Genomic DNA, 25057 nt, shown 5'->3' with positions numbered 1-25057 from the left:
CGTGTGCTCGACTGTGACCCGGCAGTTGGTGCAGGGGGAGCTGTGCATGGAAATTGTGACGTTTCAAAACTCCCTGTGGTACTGGACATGATTTCTAAATGAGAGGATATTGTAGGACTGCAGTGCCAGAAGATGATATCCACCCTGTGCTTCCGAAATACCTATTCATATCTCTGCGATAGCGTCCACCGCCATCTACTAGTGCCTTTTACTTGTCTTTCTGCCCCTCGAGATTGTGACCACTTAGCCAGGTGCAAAGTCCAGGGTCGGGCAGCAGATATCGTATGTGGAGGAAATTTGAGTTTGGTTTTTCTTAATGCATGAATATGCTAAAATATTTGAGTTTGATTAACGTCCTTCAATATAAGTCATTGTTTAATCATTAGTATGAGCATATTTTTAATATGCAACTTATCCGGAAAAGCACAGAGGTAGTTTGTGGATTTTTAAAATGTGTTTTGGTTTTTTTTTTAATGTGAAGAATCTTTACTCCAGCATTTCTACTCATAAGTATCCTAAAAACATACTCGCTTCTGTATACATATACATACAAGGGTGTTTACTGCAGCTTTGTTTTCACAACAGTAAAACATTAAAAATAAACTGGTACATTTATACTTGACTAAAAAATAGCCATTGTAATATATATGAATTAGATCTATATACTGAAAAGAAAGATCTCCAAGACATACTGTTAAGTAAAAAAAACAAACAGAAAATTAATTCACATGCACATAAAAAGGCAGTCCCTAGATGGAAATTGTATTGCATTTTAAATTATAGTTCTTGATTTTTTTAAATTTCTTTACCTCATCCCTCTACTTTTACTCTGAGGTTTTATAAGTCCATCTCCAATAAAATGCTTCTGTTGTCATTAGTTATCTTCACCATCCATCTCCTCCCACTCTACCTTTATTCTTTATTTTTTCTGAAATAAGATTTATAATCTATCTGAGGTGAGGAATTTTTAAATTTAATATTTACACCAGCAGACCTGTAACTTATGATAATAGAGAGGTGCAGTAACACCATCATCACAATCTACACTAATAAAAAAGCAGGATGCAATTTGACCATACCTTCATGACGCCCACCAGCCAATCAGGAGTGAGTATGCAAATTAGCCCAACAAAGATGGTGGGTTAATTTGCATACACAGGCACCGAGCAGTCGGGGGTGCTCCAGGCCTCTGGGCAGCGTGGGAAGGCGGAAAGGCGACTTCGCGCTAGAGTGAAAAGGCAGCTCTGGCCAGAGTGAAGGCGGTTCTGGCTGCCAGGGGAAGGAAGGCCCATTCTTGCACGAATCTTCTTGCATCGGGCCTCTAGTCTATTATAAATAGTAGAATTTTTTAATTGAATGATAAAAATAAAAAATGTTCAACTTCTCTAAAGGGCAGTAGAAATTCTGCTATTGATATGTATTAGTTCAAATCAATGTCAATATCGACTTGTAGAATATGACGTTAGAGAACATTCTTAGTGGTTCATAAAACTGAAGACATGTTAAGTTTCAATAGACAATCAAAATTTAAAAATTTACATTAATTTTGCTGAGCAAAGTATTTGCTGTTGTTTTGTTTGTTTGCTTAAAACAGCAAGTCCTAGAAATCATTAGACTATATCTTTATCAATTTATGCATTGGATGTTTCACATTTAATACAAAGTTTAGAAGAATAGAAGAACTCCACTAAGCAAGCAAACAGTAATTACTCCTTCATAATTACCGTGCAACTTTATTGCTATGCATTGTTATAATTGTATTTTAAATACTCCCCACTTACATGATAGACCATAATGTCTGCTAGCACATTGCAATCTGTGGCTTTTAACTGCGACGCACTTCCACAAAGGCGTCTTTTTTCATTTAGTCTCTATTTTAACTACTGCTAAAAGAGACTAACCAAAATTAATTGGCAACAATACCATAAGGAAATCATAGACAATATGATATTTCTGTGCTGCTGAAATCATCTCATTACTCAGAGGATTCCTGTTTGATATCTAAGAAGTATTCCTTCTTCTGTTAGGGAGGCAGTCATAATCAAATCCCTATTTTTCAAACTTCAGTGTTCTCACCAGTCACCTGGGGATCTGGCTCAAATGCAGGTTTGATTCAGTAGATCTGGGAAGGGCCCAAGACTCTGCATTCAGAAATCAACAGGCTCCTGGTGTTGTTGATATGGTGCTGCTGGTCCTTGGACTACACTTTGAGTAGCATCACTTTAGAGCAGTGATGGGCAACCTTTTGAGCTTGGTATGTCAAACTTCGCCAAAACACTGAGCATAACTCGGGTAGTGTGTCACTTTGAGGAAAAAACATTATTTCGCAAATGTCTCATCCTCAGGAGCAGCAAATGTTTCATCCTTGGCATGTGGCCGCCTCAGAATTGAACCTGGGACCTTTCAGTGCTGACACGCATGTCATAGATTTCGCCATCACTGCTTTAGAGTATTATGTATACCTATGTGTAACATGCTATTAACAACTAGAGGCCCAGTGCACGAAATTCGTGCACGGGGGTGGGGGGTGTCCCTCAGCCCAGCTTGCACCCTCTCCAATCTGGGACCCCTTGAGGGATGTCCGACTGCCTGTTTAGGCCTGATCCCACCAGACATCCCTCTGACAATCCAGGACTGCTGGCTCCCAACTGCTTGCCTGCCTGCCTTCCTGATTTCCCCTAACTGCTTCTGCCTGCCAGCCTGATCACCCCCTAACCACTCCCATGCCAGCCTGATTGATATCTAACTGCTCCCCTGCCAGCCTGTTTGCCCCCAACTTCCCTCCTCTGCCGGCCTGGTCACCCCTAACTGCCCTCCTCTGCAGGGTTGATCGCCTCCAACTGCCCTCCCTTGCAGGCCTGGTCCCTCTCAACTGCCCTCCCTTGCAGGCCTGGTGCCTCCCAACTGCCCTCCCCTGCTGGCCATCTTGCGGTGGCCATCTGTGTCCACATGGGGGCAGGATCTTTGACCACATAGGGGCAGCTATCTTGATCTTGTGTGTTGGAGTGATGGTCAATCTGCATATTACTCTTTTATTAGATAAGATAGAGGCCTGGTGCATGGGTGGGGACCAGCTGGTTTGCCCTGAAGGGTGTCCTGGATCAGGGTGTGGTTCCCTTGGGGCGTGGAGAGGCCTGGGCGAGGGGCCTGTGGTGGTTTGAAGGCCAGCCACGCCCCTGGTGACCCAAGCAGAGGCCCTGGTATCTGGAATTTATTTACCTTCTACAATTGAAACTTTGTAGCCTGGAGCAGAGCCAAGCCTCCTGCTCCATCCGTGGCTGCTGTTTGGATTTATTTACCTTCTATAATTGAAACTTTGTATCCTTGAGTGGAGGCCTGGGCCCGCCAGAGTGTGTGGAAAGCTTGGCTTCCGCTGTTGCCGGGGAAACCCAAGCCTCCCTTCTGGTAGCCATCTTGGTTGGGGTTAATTTGCATACTCACCCTGATTGGGTGGTGGGTGTGGCTTGGCTGGTGGGCATGGCTTATGTAGCGGAGTGATGGTTAATTTGCATATTACTCTTTTATTAGAGAGGATACCCGCACACACGTGTATATAAACTACACCCTGACCTCAGCTAGCATCATTACTTTTCACCCTCAACCCTGGAAATTAATTGCTACTGTCAGAGAACTTAACACAAACAAAAACAGCATTCAACCTGGGAAAGTCTGCCAAGTAAGCACTAGGCAGTTTCACTCTGAAGTCAAGTCAATGGAGGCTTCCCTAAGTAGGTGACATTGGAGCTACATTCTGAAGGTTGATTAGTAATTTAGTTTGCCAATGAAGGGTTTGTGTGTGGGGGTGGGGTAGGGTGGGGTGGGTGGATGGTGGGAGCTAGTGGGGAGGGAAGCTGGGAAAAGAAATCCTAGGCAAGAGGAAGGGCATTCAGAGGTGAGACAACTGTAAACCACTCAGGCCTGGGAGGAGCATAGTGAAAGATAAGATTAAGAGGACAAATTCTCCTCTTCTAATCAAGGAGTTTGAATTTTATCTTGCAATCTATTTAGGAGTCACCTAATCACTAGGAGAGTATGTGTTATTTTAATTCACCTAATTTACTAATGTTATCTCTTCCACTCAATGAAATAGACCTCTCCTCCCACCCTACCCACCCCAAGCTAAAAATCAAAATTATATTCCTGGAATTCAAGGATAATATTATGGATATATTCATCTTTTTTTTAAGTGACACCCTTAAAAATTTGTTTTTGGGATTTTATTTTTCATTTAGTAACTCATTGGGGTCCTATCCTACCCCCCCCCCATCATAATCATCTTCAAATTAGTAAGTAACAGCAGTTGTTTCAATTTAGCAACATCGGGAAATAGAAATAAGTCATTATTAAAATCCAGAGCTTATTGAAGAGTCTCAAATATCAGGTGGCTAAGATTTGAGGCTTCTAAGACGCTGTAAAAGACAATTCACAAAGACATCTCAGTTGGAAGTTAAGAAAGTCTCACTCCATGACTTTTTAAGTTTCTCTTAGCGATAAATAATTTTTTGAAAAGGGAATTATGGAGCTGGGTGGAAAAGGTGAAAGGATTGAGAAATACAAATTGGTAATTACAAAACAGTCTCAGGGATGTGAAGTACAGCATAGGGAATATGGTCAATAATATTGTAATAACTGTGTCTGGTGTCAGAAGGGCACTAGACATATAAATGTCTAATCACCGTGCTTAAACTAATATAATATTGAATGTCAACTGTAATAGAAAAAGTATTTAATTGAAAAAAAAAATGGAAAACTTCAAGATAGGTTTCAAATCCAGAGTCTCATAGTCTGTCTATATGTGATCCTTAGCAAATTAGAATATTGTCATTTGGTAATTTCGTGGCAAGGATGCTTCTGCAAAATTTTTTGATGCCAGTGTGAAGAAATCCCAAAGTTAACAATTTATTCAGTGCCTTTTGTTTTCCTGCCAACACTGCCCCCAAGGTTGCACCAAAAAAGGCTTTTAAATATGTATGTATGTGTGTGCACATATGTGTACATATGTGCACATGTGTGCACACATACACAGATATATCAATTCTCTTCTTTATATAAATGTATGCCTTATATATTTGTTACATATTTAATAACATACATTTAAACTAAAGAATTGGGAAAACTCTGGCTTTTTAGATCTGTAAATATAGGTATACTAGAGGCCTGATGCACAGATTCGTGCACCAGTGGGGTCCCTTGGCCTGGCCTGCAGGAATCAGGCAAAAAATGGCTCTCTGACATCCCCCAAGGAGTCCCAGATTGTGAGAGGGCGGTCCTCGGGTGAAGCATCCCGGAATCGGGCTCCCTCCTCTCTGGTTCTGGGTGTGTCACCCAAGAACCACAGCTGCCAAGTCACCGCAGTTCAGCAGCTCCTGCATTGAGTGTCTGCCCCCTGGTGGTCAGTGCCTGTCATAGCTACCAGCCGTCAGCCTGTGAGCAGGTTGCTTAGGCTTGAGTTGCCCCCTGGTGGTCAGTGCACTCCCACAGTGGGAGCATGGCTCAGCTGAAAGACAAATGCCAGAGGCCAGGCTCATGGCTGGTGAGCGCAGCTCAGGCAGCGTGAGCCTCTCCTGCCTCCAAGGCAGCACTACCAGGCGTAGCAGCACGGGATGAGCCAAAGCGGTGCCATGCCCAGTCTGGGCATGGGCTCCTCCCCAGCACACTGCTACATCCTTCGAGGTATGTTGGACTGCTGGTTTCACCCCAAGGGATCCCAGATTGCAAAAGGGCGCAGGCCAGGCTGAGGGACCCCACCAGTGCACGAATTCACGCACCAGGCCTCTAGTATATGATAATTGTTTTTTGGAGGACAAACTAAAGGTAGAGATGATCTCTTTCAACAAAGAAAAATTTCCTAGAACTTGGTTCTAGCACAGTTATTATCAAACATTTTAATATGGGATTTGTGGGAAAGAAAACTCAATGAAACCCATTGCTCTGTGGGTGGCCTGGTACTTTTTCTAGTAGTAAAATACAGCTTTGATGGATTCAGACATCAATAGATCTTTTGCCATTGAGTCACACAATAATAATAATAACAATTTAAAAAGGAAAAAGAAAAAGGAACATTCATTAGGCAATTGCATTTTAACATACATAAGAGCAACATGACCTGCCTCATATGGGGAGGGAGGGGGGTGGATAAAAATGGAAGCCAGACTTTGGTGCTGACTCAAGAGAGGGAACTGGCTGCAGTGGCCAGATGGTCCAGTGACAAGCTTAGTCAGCTAGAACCATTTGGGAAACACAGATCCTCTCCATGAGCAAATCTTTTTGTCATTCCTGGAGAACAGTCATGTTCTGTGGCCAAACCACCGTGGAGTTAGAATGGAACCGGGCTGATGAAAATTAAGCCCAGTTGATTAAACACTCTGAACTCTGACTCTGACAAGTGATCAGCTTTCACAGCTGAAAACTGGCAGTGGCTAACAGAGATGCTAAGAGATATTGATAGTTGCAGCCAACATGGATTTAGTGTTTATTTTATGTACTGTGCATTGTTTTAAGCCCTTTGCAGGCATTAATTCATTTAATTCTCACAACAGCTCTTTGAGGTAAATAACAATATCATCCCCATCTCATACATGAGGAAAATGAGTCACAGAAATGTTTAATTTAAAAAATAATAATAATGCCCATTGTCTTGTAACTAGTAAGTCAGGAAACTAGGTCTCAAACCCAGGAAGCAGACAAGAAACACGAACAAGTCTATAGAAACATGGAAAACCAGAAGAGAAGCCATTGTCATAGTCTATAAGAGTCTGTTTTAGGAGACACAGATTACAATGAGTCTTGCTTCAGACCGTAGAAAGTATGACTCATGAAAGTCATTATCCAAAGAAGCATAAAGGGTGGAATCTACAATTCTATATAAGCAGGAGACTTAAGGTTTTTATAGATTTGGTGGTCTAGAAATTGGTGTTACTGCCAGTGATAAACTCACATGTTAGCATGACCATACCATTTGAATGGATGAATGGATGGATGTGAGGAATATATATGTACTTTTGAAACCTCACAGGAAATTTTCTTATGCATAGAGTTTGAGGTCCGGTGATTGCATTTACCCTTTTGGGTTTCATCTGGAGAAAGCATTTAGATAAATTCCATAATAATATTTTGCTTCAGCTAGATTAGTAAATGCAAGTAAGCTAACGGAGTGAAAAAGAGGTAGAATGGCTTTTGGCATTATCTATTCAGATAATAATGCTACATATCATTTTCTAAATCTTAGTGCACGAAACAGTAAAGATTTAATAAAGATGTCTGGGATGGCCTTGACTGAACTTACCTGGGCTTATACATTTTTCTGTGGTCAATTGCACATTATCTATGTACCCCTGCTGATCTTAGACAAGCTCACTCAAATGTGGGTGGGTGCTGGCCATTGGATGATCTAGTTTGGCCTTGGCTGGAATGGTAGGGATGACTCATCTCTATTTGTAGCTCATCTTCCAGCAGGTCAGGCTGGGCATATTCAAGTAGTTATGCAGAGAAGCAAACCCCAATGCTTAAAAATATTTTGTATCATTTGCTAATATCTCATTGGCCAAAACAACTTATATGAGGTCAGACCAAGAGTCAGATTGCGAGAACTCAACAATACTACATGGCAAAAGGAAAGGATATGGAGAGGAGTAAATAAGTAGAACCATTAGTACAATTAATTTCTAGTGGAACACATTTTCCCCCCAGAGTATGGGGCGAGGAAGAAAGGGTTCATTTTGATTTTCAGACTGTAAACTTGCAAATTGATATTTGGTTTGTGCTCAGACAAATAAACTAACAAAAAACCCTCCCAGGCATGTTAGTGCATTGATCAGGTTTGTTAGGCCAATATGGCTTTTTAAAAATTCATTCATTTTTAAACATGTTTGTAGTAATAACAAGCAGCAATTTTCACAGTCAAGTAAGGATGTGGAGGTGGCGCCAATTCACAAAGAATACTTTTTGGCCCGGTTACATTTTCAAAAGATGATCATTTTGCAGTGTAATTGCAGAAGAGGAGTTCTGTCAGACTTTAGTTTGGGTCACTTCTTAGGAACTAAGTGTACATAAGTCACTGAGGACCATATTTCCCCCCATCATCCGTGATTCGTTTGTTAGGGCCATATTCTTTGGCTATATTTTCTCATGTGGGTTCACTTAATATTCAAATCATTAGTCCCTCTGGGATTCTGACTAGATTTTACTGGGATATTGGAGTGAAAGGGGTTGGATGAACAATCAATTTCCAGTCTTTATGAAATTGTAGGGGATAATGAGAAAAAAATAGCTAATTTGGTTGTAATTAGCAAAATAGCCCCCTTTGTAGAAAGAAGCTCCTAAGTACCTCTTTCGAAAATAGAATTTGACAGTTTCTACAGTGAAAACAGAGTTGATTTGAGGGAAAAATATTTATTCAAACACGAATACTGGTTATGAATGTTTCTAACGTAACTGGAAGGGGTCGACACTGGCTGGCCTCTTTACTTCTAAGGCAAGTACACATTCTGCTTCAGCTGATTATTTTTTCAACAATATTTGTTATATGCTTTTATGGTCTGCCAGGACTTTTTTGAAGCCCAGTTAGATCAGCAGCCAACAGAGCTGAGACTAAAAGGGGGCCAAATATCTCCCCAGAAGCAAGACTACTTCAAAAGATATGCGTTACAAAGCCCTACTGTGACTCAAATAATCACTTATTTCTTAGGGGGATTTGCTAATGTAGGATTGGTTTCTTATCTTCCCAGCCCCTAGTGAGCCTTTACTGTGCAAATTCGCTGATGGAGGACAAAAGAAGAGACAGAATCAAAGCAAATACACCCAGAATGGAAGGCCTTGGCCCAGGGAAGGAGAGGTGAGTCCCAACTGGCTTATGCTCAGAAACTTGGCAGCAGACATCCCTCAGAAGAGGGGCAACACAGACGTTTTGGGGTCTCGAGGAAATCAGGTCCCATGGAAAACCAAATGGCTTCTCAGGGGGCACATGAGCAGGCCTGTGTTAATATGCTCAGGATAAAATTTCTTGAGAAAGAGCTAGGACTTCAACATTGACCTCAGTTCTGCACTACAGTAAGTCTTCTGTCTTTGAACTTGAACTCCATAGGCACTCACAGAAAGACGTATTCACAAGAATTGATCTGTAATTGTATAATGGCTAAAAAAATGAGGGTATGATTACTTAAGAAAATAATTTTTGGTGAAATCAAAAGTGAGAGTTGAATGTGTTTTGAAACAAGCAAACAAAGATTTAGATTTGAGGTGTTCTACTTGCACACATATGTGTATCTATGCATATGCCCAGATGTTCATAAATGTGTTGATATGTGTTATGTATGTTTATATATCAGTATGAAATATAACATTTTCTGTTGGCTAAGGAGAAAGAAAAGTCGATACGCACAGGGTTTTGTTTTCCACAACAAGGAGGAAAACATGTAACTATTAATTACCCATTTACCCTGGTAACACAAAATGGTAGAAAAGCAAGCCTATGGATCCAATTCCACTTGGAATGATTTCTTTTGGTTATTTTTTTCTTGTAAGAAAACAAAGAAAAGGTGTCTGGGCTTCTAAGAGGTCTTTTTATTCTTTGTGAAAGGAATGAAGTTGTTTGAATGACTTGAATAAATGCCATTTTGTACCAAGGCCATAATTTCAACAGAAGAGCTTTATTTAGCATTTCTATTCAAAGCACCTACTTCACCCATTTATCATTTAAGAGGCATCCTATTTGATGCAGCATTTTACACTCTCAGCACTGAGAGGACATTTGTAAGGAAAGAAAAGGGGGGTATTTTTCTCAGCCAATCCTTTAGCCATTTTTCAGTTTCTAAGACTCAGTTTTGAGTATTTTCATGCAGGTCTCAAAGCCTCTCTTAAAGAGTATACTTATATCCAAGTACTGTATAATCTATAACTCATTACCTGCAGACATGAAAAAGAGAATCACCATGAAGTGCCTAAAGCTATTTTTAAAATGGCAAGAGTCCCAATATTCTCAACTTTAGAAAAGCTGAATGACCCATGCAGTTGAATGCTCAGTGGGTAGCCCCACTGCCCCCAGCAGACAGCTGATTTCTGATAGCGCTCATTCTCACATTGGGCCCATACCAAACATCCAGAGTCTAGAACGATTCACTTGATCTTTTAAAATGTGGCTGGGTCAAATGCCTGCCGAGTAGAAAGATTTCTGGATCCAAACTGTAACCCAAAAGCCTCAAGGCTGAATTAGGTAGCTTAGCACTAATGACTGAAAGTTCCGTTCTAGTCTTCTCAAGAACCTATAATATTACAGTTGCAGTGCAGAATTGTGATGCCAATTGCAGCAACATGCCTGGCCTGAGTCTACATTTCATAGAACCAAACCAATCAACATAAAAGAAATGCAGAATTAGAGCTGCCACCCTCGTACGATGTACAGAATCTGAGCTTCTGGTTTAGAGTATGATATGAAAGAGCGTTTGTGCTCTTGGCCTGGAAACATTGTGGTGTCCAGTTTAGGACCCAGAGCCCCTTATAATTCAAATGTAGGTTTTAAAAGTATATTCCTAACCTCTGTTTTCAAAAGCTACTTTTTAAGAGCTATACATTTTCCTTTTGAATTATGAAAATCAAGAGACCTTAATAAATTTATCTGTGACCAATACAAATATATTCCAAGGCTGTAGACACATTCAGAGGAAAGACGTCAGAAAAAGAAATGGCATGCACTAAAAATATGCTTATCAAATATATTGGTTTTGAGGTGAGCATGTTAATTTTTACAATTTTATTGTGGTCTTAGAAGTTGACACACCAAGCATGTTAGATAACTTTGTGTGTCCATCATTAAATATTTTTGTGTCTGTTTCCCCTTGCATTGTACTTGCTAGAGTGAAGAATATTAGTATGATTGATAAAGTGTGGCATAAAATACATTAATCCCTGATAAGCAGTATTTAATTTTATATACCAGTAAATTCTAATTACTATATTTCATTGTTTCTAAGTCACACATTTTTGTTGTTTTTTCACATTTTAACACTTCTGAAATTGGTTTCCCTCATATCATCAATGTCATCATTACAAGATAATTTGTGTTTGCTCCTGTTAGTCACCTGGGTGTATTACCTACATTCTCTCTTTAAGGTCTATGACCACACTGATTGCATGAATTGAAGCTTTAATCAAAGCAAGAACAGAGGGTCAGATTCTTAGGGGAAATTATTTTTTGTCCCCTTGCTTTATCCATTGCTAAGATTGAGACCTGCAGCTCCCTTGAAGTTTGTTTCTGATGGGTGGTGGTGTTTTTCATTTACCTGGTAGCCCTTTGACATCCCAGCTTCATAAGGAAGCCATTTTGGATGTTGGCTTTTGCTTGTGTGTTTGTTTTGTTATACAGTTGACCTTGAACAGCAGGCATTTAAACTTGACAAGTTCACTTACATGTGTGTGTATTTTTTAAATATGTTTTTATTGATTTTTTAGAAAGAGAGAGGAAGGAATAGGGATAGAGTGATAATGAGAGAGAAACATCATCGATCAGCTGCCTCCTGCATGCCTCATACTGGGGATTGAGCCTGCAAACTGGGCATGTGCTCTGAACAGGGAATCAAACCGGTGACCTCTTTGTTCATCGGCCAGTGCTCAACCACTGAGCAACACCAGCCTGGCTGCACATATTTTTTTTTAATAAGTATAGAGTTGGCCCTTCATATCCCCTGGTTTCCCATTCACAGTTTCAAACAACTGCAGACAAGAAGCAGTTATCAATCTGCAGTTGGGAATCTGCAGATGCTGAGAGCCAACTATATTCATCGTTCTACCCCATTTTATATCAGGGACTTGAGCTTCTGTGTATTTTGATATCTGGTTTGGGGAGGATCCTGGAACTAATCCTACATAGATACTTAGTTAAATTTGCGGGAATTTACATTAAAAGTTACATGTGAATTTTCAACTGCATGGGGTTGGCATTCAATCTCTGTGTTGTTCAAGGGTAAACTGTATACAATAATGGTAGACCTTTCAATCATCATTACCTTAGATAAAGTGAAGGATAATTTAAATTCTGCTGCTTCAGAATTTGAGATAATAGCACAAATTGAGGCTGTTTACTTTCTTCCTTTTGAAAATCAGTTAAAAATGTTAGTGTGAAAAGCATTTCTGATGAAATGCTGAAAATACAAAGCCATTGAATTGCAAGCATCTTAGAAGTATCTTAAACATGACAATTTATAGGCTAATTAAAATTTTAATTTGTTATATAAACCTATTTTCTTCTGGGCGGCATTTTGATAATAGTTCTTTTAGCATAGTTTAGTGAAATGCATTTTTTTTACTCCAAAAAATCCAATACTGAAAACTTTGTACACATAACTTAGTGAAGTTTTGAAGTATAAACATACGCTGGTACATATTTTTGCATTAGAGGAAAACAAAGGAATATTTTAAAGTTATTATAAGCTCTCAAGTGACAAATGAAACTCTGAGCAGAATGATTAGAGGTTGAGGCTATTTGGCCTTTCTTTCCCCGTGCTCCACAGATCTTATTGCTTTATTTCTTAAAGCAGCAGTTCTCAAATTCTTGGTCTCAAATAATTTTTATACTCTTAAAAATTATTATTTATTACTTCATTAAAAAGAAATAATAAACCCATCTCATTATCAAAAATGGTATATTTTGTTGAAAGTACTATATTTTTCACAGCAAAGACAATTATTTTTGAGAATAATGACACTGCTTTACATTTTTGCAAATCATTTAATGTCTGACTTAGTAAAAGATGACCGGATTTGCATATCTGCTTCAGCGTGCATGTTGCAATATTCTGTTTGGTGTGCGCATACAAAGTCCAGCTTACCGTAGACATGTCATTGAACAAGGCAGGAACTATGGGTGTCCCAAAGGGATCTCAAGAACCCTTAGGTATCATAGGCCACATTTTGAGAACCATTGTCCTAGAGAACCTTGAGCCACGGACAGGGCTGATATTCCACTTCCACATGCCAGAAGGACCATGCAGCTTGTTAAAATATTAAAATGTATCTGTAGCATTTGATACATGACTACTGGCAATGATCCATCAGTGCGACTCCATTGCCTCTTCCACCCTGGTGCCTCCTTGAAGACCTCTCATGATCCAGCAAAAATGAGGTTCTGGCTGGCATAGCAGGAGTTCCCCAGGATCCTACTTAAGCATTTAGATTCTGACTGGCCAGTGCTTATGCCAAACTACAGGTAAAATGTTTTAAGGTCACCCCTAGCTCAGAAATGGTCTCACTTTGTCATCTCTATGACTCTCAAAATATTACATTGGCCATATATTTGATTTTATCTAACATCATATTCTCAGTTCTTACTTCAGGCAATATGTTGCCCAAATTGATCTTGTTAGTGTTCCCCCAAAGGATTAGTCTGGACTCAGGAATGCATAAAACTAGTCCAAAAATATACCAGCTACGTGAAGAGAAAAATCCTGTTGGGTCTTTCTATATTTCTCAAGAATATATTTTCAATGACTACCAAAAAGCCACCAAATTTGTTTGTACTCTTTGCCCCAAATAATAGCTGATCAAAAAACATTCAACTATTTTGTAAAAATGATTGAATCAAATCAAAGGATGGATGTTTCTACTATGATAATGAAAGTCTCTAAAATTTTGAAGTTGTTTTATATTGACTCTTGTGACTGTTCTTTGGATTTCCTTCAGAATTTTCAAATATCAATAAATGCTAAGTTTCAGATCACAGAAGATAAGGCCATTTCTCCAAAATTTTATGCTGGGATATTACCGTTAAGTAATTGAAATGCTATAAACAAATTATTTTCACTGGCTTCAAAACTCTAATCTAGCTTTTATAAAATCTTCCCAAGCCCTCTACTAATTGAGTCATTAAATGTCACTGATAATGATTGCTTTGGGAATTGTACTTCTAAGAAATAATGTTTTGGCCATGGATACAAACAAGAGATATGCCGATTGAACAAATAAAGAAACCAACAAAATACTCATACATCTAGTGGGAAAAAAAAAAAAGCTAAGCTTTTATTACAAAAACTAAAATCAATGAAATTACATGTATTGCCTTTATCTTCTTCACAGTTCTCTGCTAGAGTCAATTTAAAAGCAATGAATAATATTTTGTCTTTGATGCTCTGAAGAAATTTTTTTTTTTACTGCGGAAACACTTAACAAGATTATCTTCAGAGTCTCAATATTCAAATGAACTAATGGAACTAATTAGCAATCAACAGGTTTCCAGGAATAGTTTTTAGGTTATGTTGAAGAGAAAAGCAAATACATTTTTTTGGTGTGTGCACTCTAGGAATACTAATGTTTGGAATTTCTCACTTATTTCCAATTAAAGAGCAAGTTTTAGATGAGACATCAGATGATACATTATTTCTTGAAGACATTATTTAAATGCATTTGGAGTTGCACAAAGGGCAGGAGTACAGGATAGGCCCTGCATAATACCAGGGGGTGCCATTCACACAAACCAGAAATGGCATCCCTTAGCACAATAAAATGCTATGGCTTTGCCTGGACATGTTAGTTTCAAAACCTTTTATGAGATGAAATAAACTGGCATAGTGTTCTTTAATGTCCTTAAGTTAATAGATCCCATTAATCCACTCACAAAGTCCCCTATTAGTGACTGAAAGCTAAAGTTATCAGTTTTATCACAGTCAACTTAAGCTAAGTGATCTGATATAACCTATAACCTAGATAATGTTATCCATTGTCAGACCTGAAATAAACTGTTTTCAATGATGGATAAAAAAAAAAAAACTTCTCCTGTGCTGTAAAGTTCTATAACTTTGGTCCATGTAGAGTTACTATTAATAGTCTCTTTGGTGCCAGTAAGTGAATGAAGACTTGCAAAGTTTACATGGGAAAATGGGATTGCTCATGCTATTATAAAGTCCATAGCCAAGTGCAGGCAAAGTTGATAAACCTGATTTCCAATACCCACCCTGCTACCTGTTGTGCCTCAAGGCATTAGGAGTAATTATTCATTTTGTCTACATCCACTCATGATTGAGGCAAAAATGTCTTTTTAGATTTCTGAATTGGCAGATAATAATTCTCAACTCAATAGTTACACCCTTTGTTCCAATTCTAGATAAGTAAACATTTTCTTTGAGGGATATGTTCTAATTTTTTGTTGTTTTTTACTTTTCAATTTTTTTGAAAAATTCTAATACAGACAAATTTCGATTTTAACTGTGTCTTCATCACCATCATCATTGGTGCCCTTGCATGACTAATACTTTATGCTGTGTCCTGAGGACACAATGAGGTATAAGGTATGATTTCTGCCCTTAGCATATATTAGATATAAACATACAGAGTAAGAACCCCTCTAACCTCCCTGTGTTTCCAATTTGCTTTCTTATCTTTTACACAAATGTTCTTTTTGAGACAATAATTGTATTTGGAAGAGATTTTTTTAAGGCAACATTGAAGAAGAAGCAGCTTAAGCAAAAAGCAGTCCGTGAGCACGTGTTGAGTGTCTGTTGTGCAGGAGGCATGAGATTGCATGCTATGGACATGATGTCAACACATAGACAGATTCCCACCTCCTTGGAGCCTAAAATGGCAAAGGTCTTCTCTGTCTGTAAAGTAGGAGATTAAAAGTGGAATGGAATAGTATTTAGTGCTATAGAAATAAAACCAATGACTATAACTGACTTCATACCTATATAATAGTGACAGAAAACCAAGCTGAAATAATAAGAAAAATCACAACAGAAAGAAACAGCAGCCGCAAGAACATTAGTTCACATTAGTCCTGTTGCTAAGCATTAATTGCTTGTTTGGGTATTTGTTTTTCAGGGTAGATAACTGAGAAATTTATTTATAAACCAGAAATTCTCTTGAGTTGGAAAGTTCCACCTTGTCACCTGGCTGATAGAGGCCTCTATGCCCTTGAGTGCTGGCTGAGTGGCACAGAGAGAATTCTGATGAGAGAAGCAACTTGAACTTTGGGGATGTTATTTAGTATATCTTGAGTCCTTCCCTAATACACCTATTGAGAATAGTACTTCTTTCTGAATTCTAAGGAATTGTGTATGTCAACATCTGTTTGCTTTTCTTCATAATTTATAAGGCACTTTAGTGGTTAAGGGAGAAAACTCTAGAATTTAAATCACAAATCTACAGCTTGTGAGCTGAGTGACAACACAGCAGATTTTTCAGTCTGTAAGTTTCCTTTCCCTCATCAGTAGAATGAGGATGGTCAAAAGTGTATATTTTGTAATTGGAAGGATTAAATGAGGAGGTGAAGGTAAAGTACGGAGCACGGTGCCTGGAAAATTAGAATTGCTCACGTATCAGCTGTTATTATAACTGTCATAATATCATTAGCACAGCCCAGGGCTTTTTAATCTGAAAGCCAGCTTTGCTATGTGTTTCTTATGACTCAAATGTTTAATTCCTTGTTTTCCAATTTTATGCCATGTCTATATTTATTTTCCGAATTGGAATTATTTAAAATTATTTCTTTAAAAGAAAATTTGCTGCCATTATAATTTTCTAGCTGAATTTTTTACTTATTTTTATAAAACATCATATGAAATAAGTCAAAATTATTTTAACTTTGATCCATATTTTATTAATGTTTTTATAAGATCACATTCCAAATCATAAAGCATTAATTAGCACTGAAACATTAGGTGTTTTTGAAATTTCTGGCCAACTTTCCCTTGAAGGTCATGTAATCATAAAAGCCAAGTGCTGGCAAAAATAGGGGGATTAGATGGAGAAGATGAAAGAAAAAGAAAAAAAAAAGACAAGTAAAAGAGAAAACATGAACTATTGCTGGATATCAAGAAAAAGGTTGAGTTGAGCTAATATTGAAAACTGATAAATAACATGGTTGGTGTGTTTAAGGGGAAAGATGATGAATTATTAACCTACCCATTCTGGCAAATATAATGGTAATTAATTTTGGATACCAAAGGTTCTTATGCAACCTTGTGGCCATGAAAAGGACTTCTCATTCTCAAGTACTTTCCTCAAACCAACTGTCTTTGACAGAAAAAGCATTCTAATACTATAATTGATGACTTATTAGATAGAACAAAAATTCAGGAAACGGGAATCTTCTTATATGTGCTATGGCTCCCTAGTGCTGAATGTAAATAATTTTTAAGCTTCCACATTCTAATCTATTCAAAGGTGATGTTACCAAATTCTGTGTAAGGAAATTTTTGAATCCTTATAAGTACTAGTAGTGGTATTAATGACGTCTATAAAACTCACTTCTGTTCGCTGAAAGACTCAGACTCACAAAATTATCACTTTGAAAAAAGATACAGGTGACCCTCACTATTTGTTGGCTCCATATTTGAAAATGTACCTACTGGCTAAATTTTATTTGTAACCCCAGAATCATTACTCATAGTGCCTTCATGGACACTCACAGATGTGCAGAGCAGTGAAAAATTTGAGTCACCCAACAGGCACGCTGCAAGCTGAGGTTGAAATACATGACGCTCTCTCTTCCTTCTGTTTAGCTCTCATACTGTAAACAGTGTTCTTTACTTGGTTCCTTTACTAGTAGGGCCACATTTTTTACATTTTGTGCTTTATGTTGGTGAATTTGCTGTTTAAAATGGCCCTCAAGTGTATTGCTGAAGTGCTATCTGAGGTTTCTAAGTGCAATAAATCTATGATGTGCCCTATGAAGAAAATCTGGGTCGGTGGGAAAGTAGAGATAAGTTTTGTTCAGACATGACTTGTAGTGCTGTTGGCTGGGAGTTCAATGTTCATGAATCAACAATATGCAGTCATTTCTCTCTATCCACAGAAGATTGGTTCTAAGACTAGTATCTTTATGAAATTATTATAGCCAACTGGTCATTGTGGATATCAAAATCCACAGTTGCTCAAGTCTCTTATATAAAAGTGTCTTATTTACAAATAATCTATATTTTCATATAGGTTTTAGCAGGGTATGCCTACATATAACTTCATTTGTATGGATTCAGCTTAGCGCTTGGAGCTTGGCAAATTCAAATTTTGCCTTTTGGAATTTTCTATAATCATTTTTATCCAAATGTCTTTGATGCATGGTTGGTTGAATCTATGGATGCAAAATCCACAGATTCAAAGAGTTGACTTTATATTAAATAAGATGTCTTTAGACAGAAATACACATAAACAACCATTATGTATTGATCAGTTGGTCAATGTGTTGACCAGGGGCTCACAGGAACCTAACCTTGTATTTCCTTTAGGAGCTATGATTCAATATTCACTAATTCAGCATTCATGGTGACTTGACAGAATATAATTACTGCAAATAACAAGAATCAACTGTATCTTGTTTTATGATTGTTATCAGGTGAGATCCAGTCTATCAGTTAAGTTTATGATGCTTTTGTTGAAGTAAAAAACAATTTACATGGGCATCAAAAGTAACTTCATGAGCCAATTTTCCTTTAGAGGAGTTGTGTCACATCCAATTTTTAATGGTTGTGGATTTAAAGACAATAATAGTTCTTACTCTACTCAACCAACAAGTGGTAAAACTGCCTAAGGAATTTGGGGAAAGCCCTGATTCTCTTTTTATTATTTTAATGCACAGTTGGCTTATAATCCTATATAATAAAAGGCTAATATGCAAATTGTCTCCTCACCCAGGAGTTCGATCAGGGGGCAGGGCTGGCCAGCCAACCACCCGTGGCCCTCTCCTGGGTCGGCCTCACCCCTGATCACCCCTTCCCCCAACCCCAATCAGGGGCAGGGCCAGCTGGCCAACCACCTGTGGCCCGGCCCCGTCCCCGATTGCTCCCCCTCACTTCGATCGGGGGCAGGGCCCGTGTATGAATTCATGCACCGGGCCTCTAGTCATTTAATAAAGATAATTAAACATTTGACCCAATGTATAAAGATTCACATACCTTTCTTAGCAAGAAAGAGTCCTTCATCTAACACAATGATTTATTTCTATAATCATTTATAGCATTCTTAATTACCTATCTGCATAAGAGTAGAAAGCTCTTAGCCCTTTATGAACCAAAATGGGTCACATTTATATGGAAAATATTGCTTTAAAGGACATAAAGGGTGACTATGGAAGTAATAGCAAACATGCTACATAAAATCTGGAGAGAAAGATTATCTGTCCCTATGGTCACCATTCATAGGAAAGCTTCTCAACAGAAAATTTTGTTGTGTTTCTTAAAAGCATGTGGCTGTCACTAACTATGATCAGTGCACATACTTTGAGATATTCTTAGCAGTGAGGAAGACAAGATGTTACTCAAACAAGTGGCCTCCTTGCCTTCAGTTTGATCTCCTCAGAATAAGAATAACCCTTTTACAAACTATTTGATTAATCACCAGTCAACATCCTTCTTATTAAGAACAACCTGATAATGAGGTTCAAGAATATATTATTTCTATTAACCTTGAAGCCATACTGACTGCAATCTAATTTTATAATACTGAACATTAGAAATTTTATGTTTCAGAGATAGGGAATTTAAGTACTGCCCAATGAGCTACTAAAAATTAAAGTACTTTGAGAAGAAACCTTATATCTAAAGAATTAGTATATCCGTATAGTAAATAGAAATAGTATATCTAAAGAATACTTTAGAAACTTACTAAAACATGTAGATTCTGGATATCTCTGATTATATTTCAGGAAAGTCGAAACATCATCTATCTAGTTTACTACTATTTTTTGCGTATATCACAGTGCATGATAATTAGTTGTCTAATTATTTTCTTTAATAAGACCTTGGGAAAAAATTAAGATATATCTATTAACATTGCCAGGTTCTGCAAAGTCTTTTTAACCTTGAACTGAAGGAGAGTCCTTACTTTTGACTGTTATGGTGAATGCCAGCACTTGCAAGTTGGGTTTGTCAGCCAGCCCACCAGATGTAATTTTTATTTATTTCATGTGCTTTACCTGTAATTTAGAGAGCAGACACAAAATGAAGACCCTTTTAATCTCTAAAGAAATTTTCTCATTGGCACAAGAACTTGAATTCTCAGTAATTCAGTATGAAAACTTTCTTACTCAGTTAAGTGTTCTTATTTTAAAGTTGCTGGGCCCAATACTCACTAACCTATGATCACTAAAGATAAAAAGTAAATCTTATAAATTCCTTAATAGTGTAATTTTGCATATAATATGATTAATGATGAGTGCCAGTCCTCTGTCTAGTCTCCATTCTCAAGAAACAGGATGGGGTAATATACTTATATTGTTGGAGCAGAGCTATGAATGGGAGTTTAGGAGGGACATAAGGCTGGGAAGATGACGGAAGTAATTATAAGGAGAAAGACTGATGATTTATCTCCAGGTCCCCTATATTCCCTTGACCAAGTCTCAATGGGTCAAGGCAGCTAAATGGGGCATCAGCCAACTGGGAAATTACTGGAGTTGTCATTGTTTGGCAGTCCTAGCCTTCCACAAGACTCAGAATGGTCCCCATCAATATTTAAGCCATAGCTTCCAACCTCCAAGTAACATCAAACTGAAGTTGGGACCTGAATGAATATGGACCAATTAACCAGATACCTGGGACTTTCACCTATCTAGTTGCACAGATTGCCCTGTTAGCAACATCAGCATTTCACATTTTTCACCTTGTAGACATCCTATTATTGGTTCCAAGACACCATCAATTAAAGATGGAATATTATTTTAAATGTCACTAAAAAAGAGGAGACAATTGCCAAACTATCAAATGCCATCAATTATGTCAGTACCGATTTCACAGATATTAATATGTGAAATAAAAGCGACATAAAAACGACGTCTTAGTATCGATGAGTTTTAGTTATTTAGACTAAGATAAAAGCAGAAGTTCATACATAAAACATAATAATGTTCTCTTATTTTCTTTTATGGTTATCGATCAAGGCTTAATTTAATTTCAGTTTTAATGACAAACTAGGACTTCTTTTTCCTTCAAGACTTTGAGAACCTTAGCAAGCTACATCATACAATGCTCGTATGCTTTTTCTTCTGCTTCCTTTTTAACAATGCTTTTTCTGTGCAGCCATAGGCTTTCTCAGCCGTCCAGTCTTCATTCTGTCTGCATCTTTCTAACTTGTTCTTCTCTGTTGCTATATAAGAGAGAAGTTCTCTATCTGACAAGAAGGCTTTTAGTAAATGCCAGAAAGGAGAAATTCCATGGTGGCATAGTGTATAAACAACAGCACGACTCCCCTTGATGTTTTTCTTTTCCACACATAAAGAGGTGAAATTTTCTCTGTTTATTGACTTATTTTTTTGCTATTTTTTTAAAGTGATAAATTTTTTGCATCTCATTTGCTTGCAGATGTTGAGGTTACTTTTAATTAACAGTCCTCTGCTCCTCACTCTTGGTCAGTGACTTGGAGAAGAGGGGCTTCCTTCTCCTAGGTTCCTACTCATGATCTGTCTCAGGTACACTGGCTTCCCTGCTCATGGGAAAGGTCTCTGAGCAACTCCAACACTCGTCTTGTTTCCCTCTATCTCTACTGACCAATCAAAGGCTGAACCATTTTCTTTAGAAGTTTAATTGAGTTCAGTGGAAGTTTTGAAGAGTAAAGTTTACTAATAAAATAAGGGAAACTTAAACACACTCAAATTCCTTTTTCAAATACAAATTTAACTGAAGTCCAAATTCAAAATAGTCTTTAAGTCAATTAGGTATTCATTAACTTATTTAATAAACATTTATGGAGTCCCTATTATGTTCCAAACACTTATGGACACAGGCAAGACTCTAGTTGAAACACACATGACAATGTGTAGTCATATTAGCTCCCATCTTCAATCACGGGGACAGAACAAAGGCGGCAGTTAATGCTACAAGGAGAGACAGAGATGGCTTTAAGCGTCTGGGATGTCTAGTTTGAGGCTGAAAGACTAGAATTTTCAATTTCCCCACAGACAGTGATGCAAAGTTTCCAGCCAAAAACTTACAGCAGCAAAAGCCCCAGAGGCTCAGGGCAGGGTGAGTGTATGTCTGAGTTTGGTGAAGAACGGGGTCTACTGGTAAAATTGCACAGCATGATTATGGACGTCAGTCGGTGAATAAAGACTTGATCATGAAGGGCTCTGTGAGGCATGTTTTATTTAGAAAATAACAGTATGTCACTAAAAGAAGAATCATTATATGGTCAGATTTGCCTCTCTTAAGAGCAGTCCTCGAGCACAACGGTGTGGCTGATGGATTAGAAAAAGATTGCAAGCAAAAGTAGGAGAAGCTGTTATGAACAAAGGATATTAGTGAACACCCAAACAAGAAATGATAACTTCATAAGAGATCCTGACCATACTTCAAACGTACTAATCTAACTTGGCAATAAATGTTTGGAACTCAGGATAGGTACTTGAGTTTGAGATGAAGATTCAAGAATCACCCAGACATAAATAATAGTTGGAATCAGAAGGTGAATGTCATCACCGTACAGAAGGGAGGTGAAAGGTGAACCCTGGCCCTGAGTGCTGGCATCTCAAAGGCAGATAGAACACGTAACACCAAAGCAGAAATTGCTCTCTGAGCGGTCAGAAGAAAACTAGGGGATGAGCTCACAGAAGCCAAAGGAAAGGAGTTTTGAAAGAAAACAATCACTGATTAAATTATGCAAATTAACCAAGTATAATTTGGAGTAAAACTATTCCTTGAATTCATATATTATGAAAACTAGGGAGTGTAGTGAGAGCTATTTCACAGGTTGGTGGGCATTGTCTTTTTTTTTTTTTTTAACCTTTTGCACTCGGATGTCGAATGTGACTCGACACGGTTAGCATTAGAATAAAGGAATCGAGAAAAAAGCAAGCGAGTGCAAAGGGTTAATCTTTATTGTTGAGATTATTACAGATGTCCCTCTTTCTCCCCCTCCCCCATAGCTCCCCTCCACCCGGTTCGCACCCCACCCCAGGCCCTCATTACCCTCTTGTCTGTATCCATAGGTAATGCATACATGCATATAAGATCTTTGTCTAATATCTTCCCTAACGGACGATTAGCTAGGATATTGCTGTCTTATCTCAGGGCCATGCAGTGTAGTCTACCTTTTGTAGACTTCGACAATTTCTTTGTTGACTGTCTCATTTGTCCCTCATCTTCTCTTCAGAGAGGCGGTGGCTACACATTGCCCAGGGGATGTTCTTTCCGCAGGTGAGAGCAGACACCTACTTTACTTGGCTGACTGCCCCTGCCCAGAGAAAGAAAGCATTCAATAGTCACCTGGCCATGGCAGAACCATTCCCGGGTAGAACCCTACCCTTTGCCTCATAAGAAGGCCAGGATTTCATTCTCTCACATCCCCTTTCTGTAAGGGCTCCAGTAGCCTGCCCTCAGCTTGGCCCCTTGTGTATGTTTCCTAGGATTAGTTCTCTTAACAGGAAGTAGGGTAAAAGCTCTTTTCCTTTGGACAAAAGATTTACTTGGTATCAATCATGTTGTGGTTTTCTGGTGATATTTATTGGTTGATGACTATCTTGGGTACCCACACTTCTGGTGTCACATAGGAAACTCCATTTCTCAGCCCGTATGGCTCTTTGGATTTATGAATTCTAGCTTCCACTAGAAAAGAAACACTGTACCATGAACTCTGAAGTTTCGGTCTTTATTCTTGACCCTCCTGCCCAGTCTCACCTTGATCCTTCTGGATGTAGTAACCCCACCCTCCCCAGCTCGTCTGTATTTCATTGACCCAGCAAAACTAAACATCTTCTGACATCTCCAAGCATATTTCTGAATCAGGCCTCTGCTCAATAGTTCTTTTACATATGACATGCCTTTTTTCCCCTTCCTAAATTTTAAACAAGTTGTAAAGTACATAATGTGTTGTTGTTTTATAAGAAAAGAAGTTTGTTCGCCATTATAAAAGTAATTCTCATTATATACAACTTAAAAGAGTCAGAAAAAAAATATATGAAAGGAAAAACTGTCATTTATAGTCATATGCCCCAGCACTTTCACATTTACCCTTGTTGAAATTAATGTTTTATTTTATTTCTAGTCAGAGATTTAAATTTTTTAAATTTTACTTGTTGACACATATGTACACATAATTTTGTATCGTGACTTCTTCACTAAAAGGTACTATGTTTTCTAAAGAGAAATACTGATAAATATAAACCAAGTGAGACTTTGCTATAGAAGCAGTACCTAAACATGTATAACACATTTTTCAAGCCCCTTTACACACACCACCTTTTAAGTCATCTTATTTTATTTAGTGATTTGACCATTACCAACCAACAGTTGTAAATATTGTTAAAATTGGTTACAAGAAATAAACTCTTTAAAGATGACATCAAGAAAATTTCTTCTTTGCCTTCCTGAACTCATCTCGTGGTAATTTGGTACCCAGTATTTACTAAAATATATAATATTCACCACATATTTACTGAAGTGTTGCTTTAAAGCTGATCACAGAAGATTGGAAATCCTTGGGATTATTCATCGGTAACTCATCCAATTTTGATGACTCATGTGTCAGGGCAGAATTTAGAAAAAGGAGAAATATTAGGCTATTAGTAAAACATTAATGTTTCGGTTTTCAAGAATTTCAGTGCGTATCTGTCTGTATGAAGTTTACTGCCTCAAACTTTTTTATCCCTGTTCACATTACAGAGTAAAAATAACTTGAAAAGTGATCAAAACAATTCTACCAGCCTACCTTTTCATTGGCTTTGTTAAAGCCAATGATCCTCTGCTTTGTATTTCTATATTTCTTACCTCTTCATTTAACCTGTTAATTATTTAAAGTTATGAATATCACATGTTTAGCTCCAAAGTCAATCTAATGTGTCTTAATGAATTTCCTATAATATTAAAAATTATTATGAAACCCTAATTTCTCCAATAAGCCATATTTTTATATTTCTTCCAAAATATTTAGCTCTTTAGTATAGACTCTATAAGGTAGCACTAGACATATTCTATTATGGTCAAAATACTAAGCCAAAATTCATCTACTGCTGAAAAATGACAAAAATGCCCCTTTTTGTTTTAAATAAATTATAATCGCCTCTAGCACACAAAAATGTGAACTTTGAGAAATGGAAGTTATTTGTTAATCTAAAAGCCTTTAAAAAAAGATTGACAGGATTAAATATCAGTTT

The 25057-nt window shown here is 37.9% G+C and overlaps 1 protein-coding gene across 9 annotated transcripts in view; it reads left to right on the top strand.

Moving 5' to 3' along the window:
- Nucleotides 1-25057, top strand: part of RBMS3 (RNA binding motif single stranded interacting protein 3) — a gene marked incomplete at its 3' end in the record, with an annotated part of 632486 nt that overhangs the window by 478081 nt on the left and 129348 nt on the right. For all 9 annotated transcript variants that reach the window (XM_079795310.1, XM_079795314.1, XM_079795312.1 and 6 more), the window contains exon 7: nt 8727-8833. In XM_079795310.1, the coding sequence (XP_079651436.1) occupies nt 8727-8833 (107 nt within the window). The remainder of the gene's footprint in view (nt 1-8726; nt 8834-25057) is intronic.

The sequence above is a fragment of the Cnephaeus nilssonii genome (genome assembly GCF_951640355.1).
Source record: "Cnephaeus nilssonii genome assembly, chromosome: 17".
In the NCBI taxonomy this organism is placed as follows: Eukaryota; Metazoa; Chordata; class Mammalia; order Chiroptera; family Vespertilionidae; genus Cnephaeus; species Cnephaeus nilssonii.
Note: the sequence above shows the minus strand (reverse complement) of the source record. Positions and strands in the feature narration are given on the sequence as shown.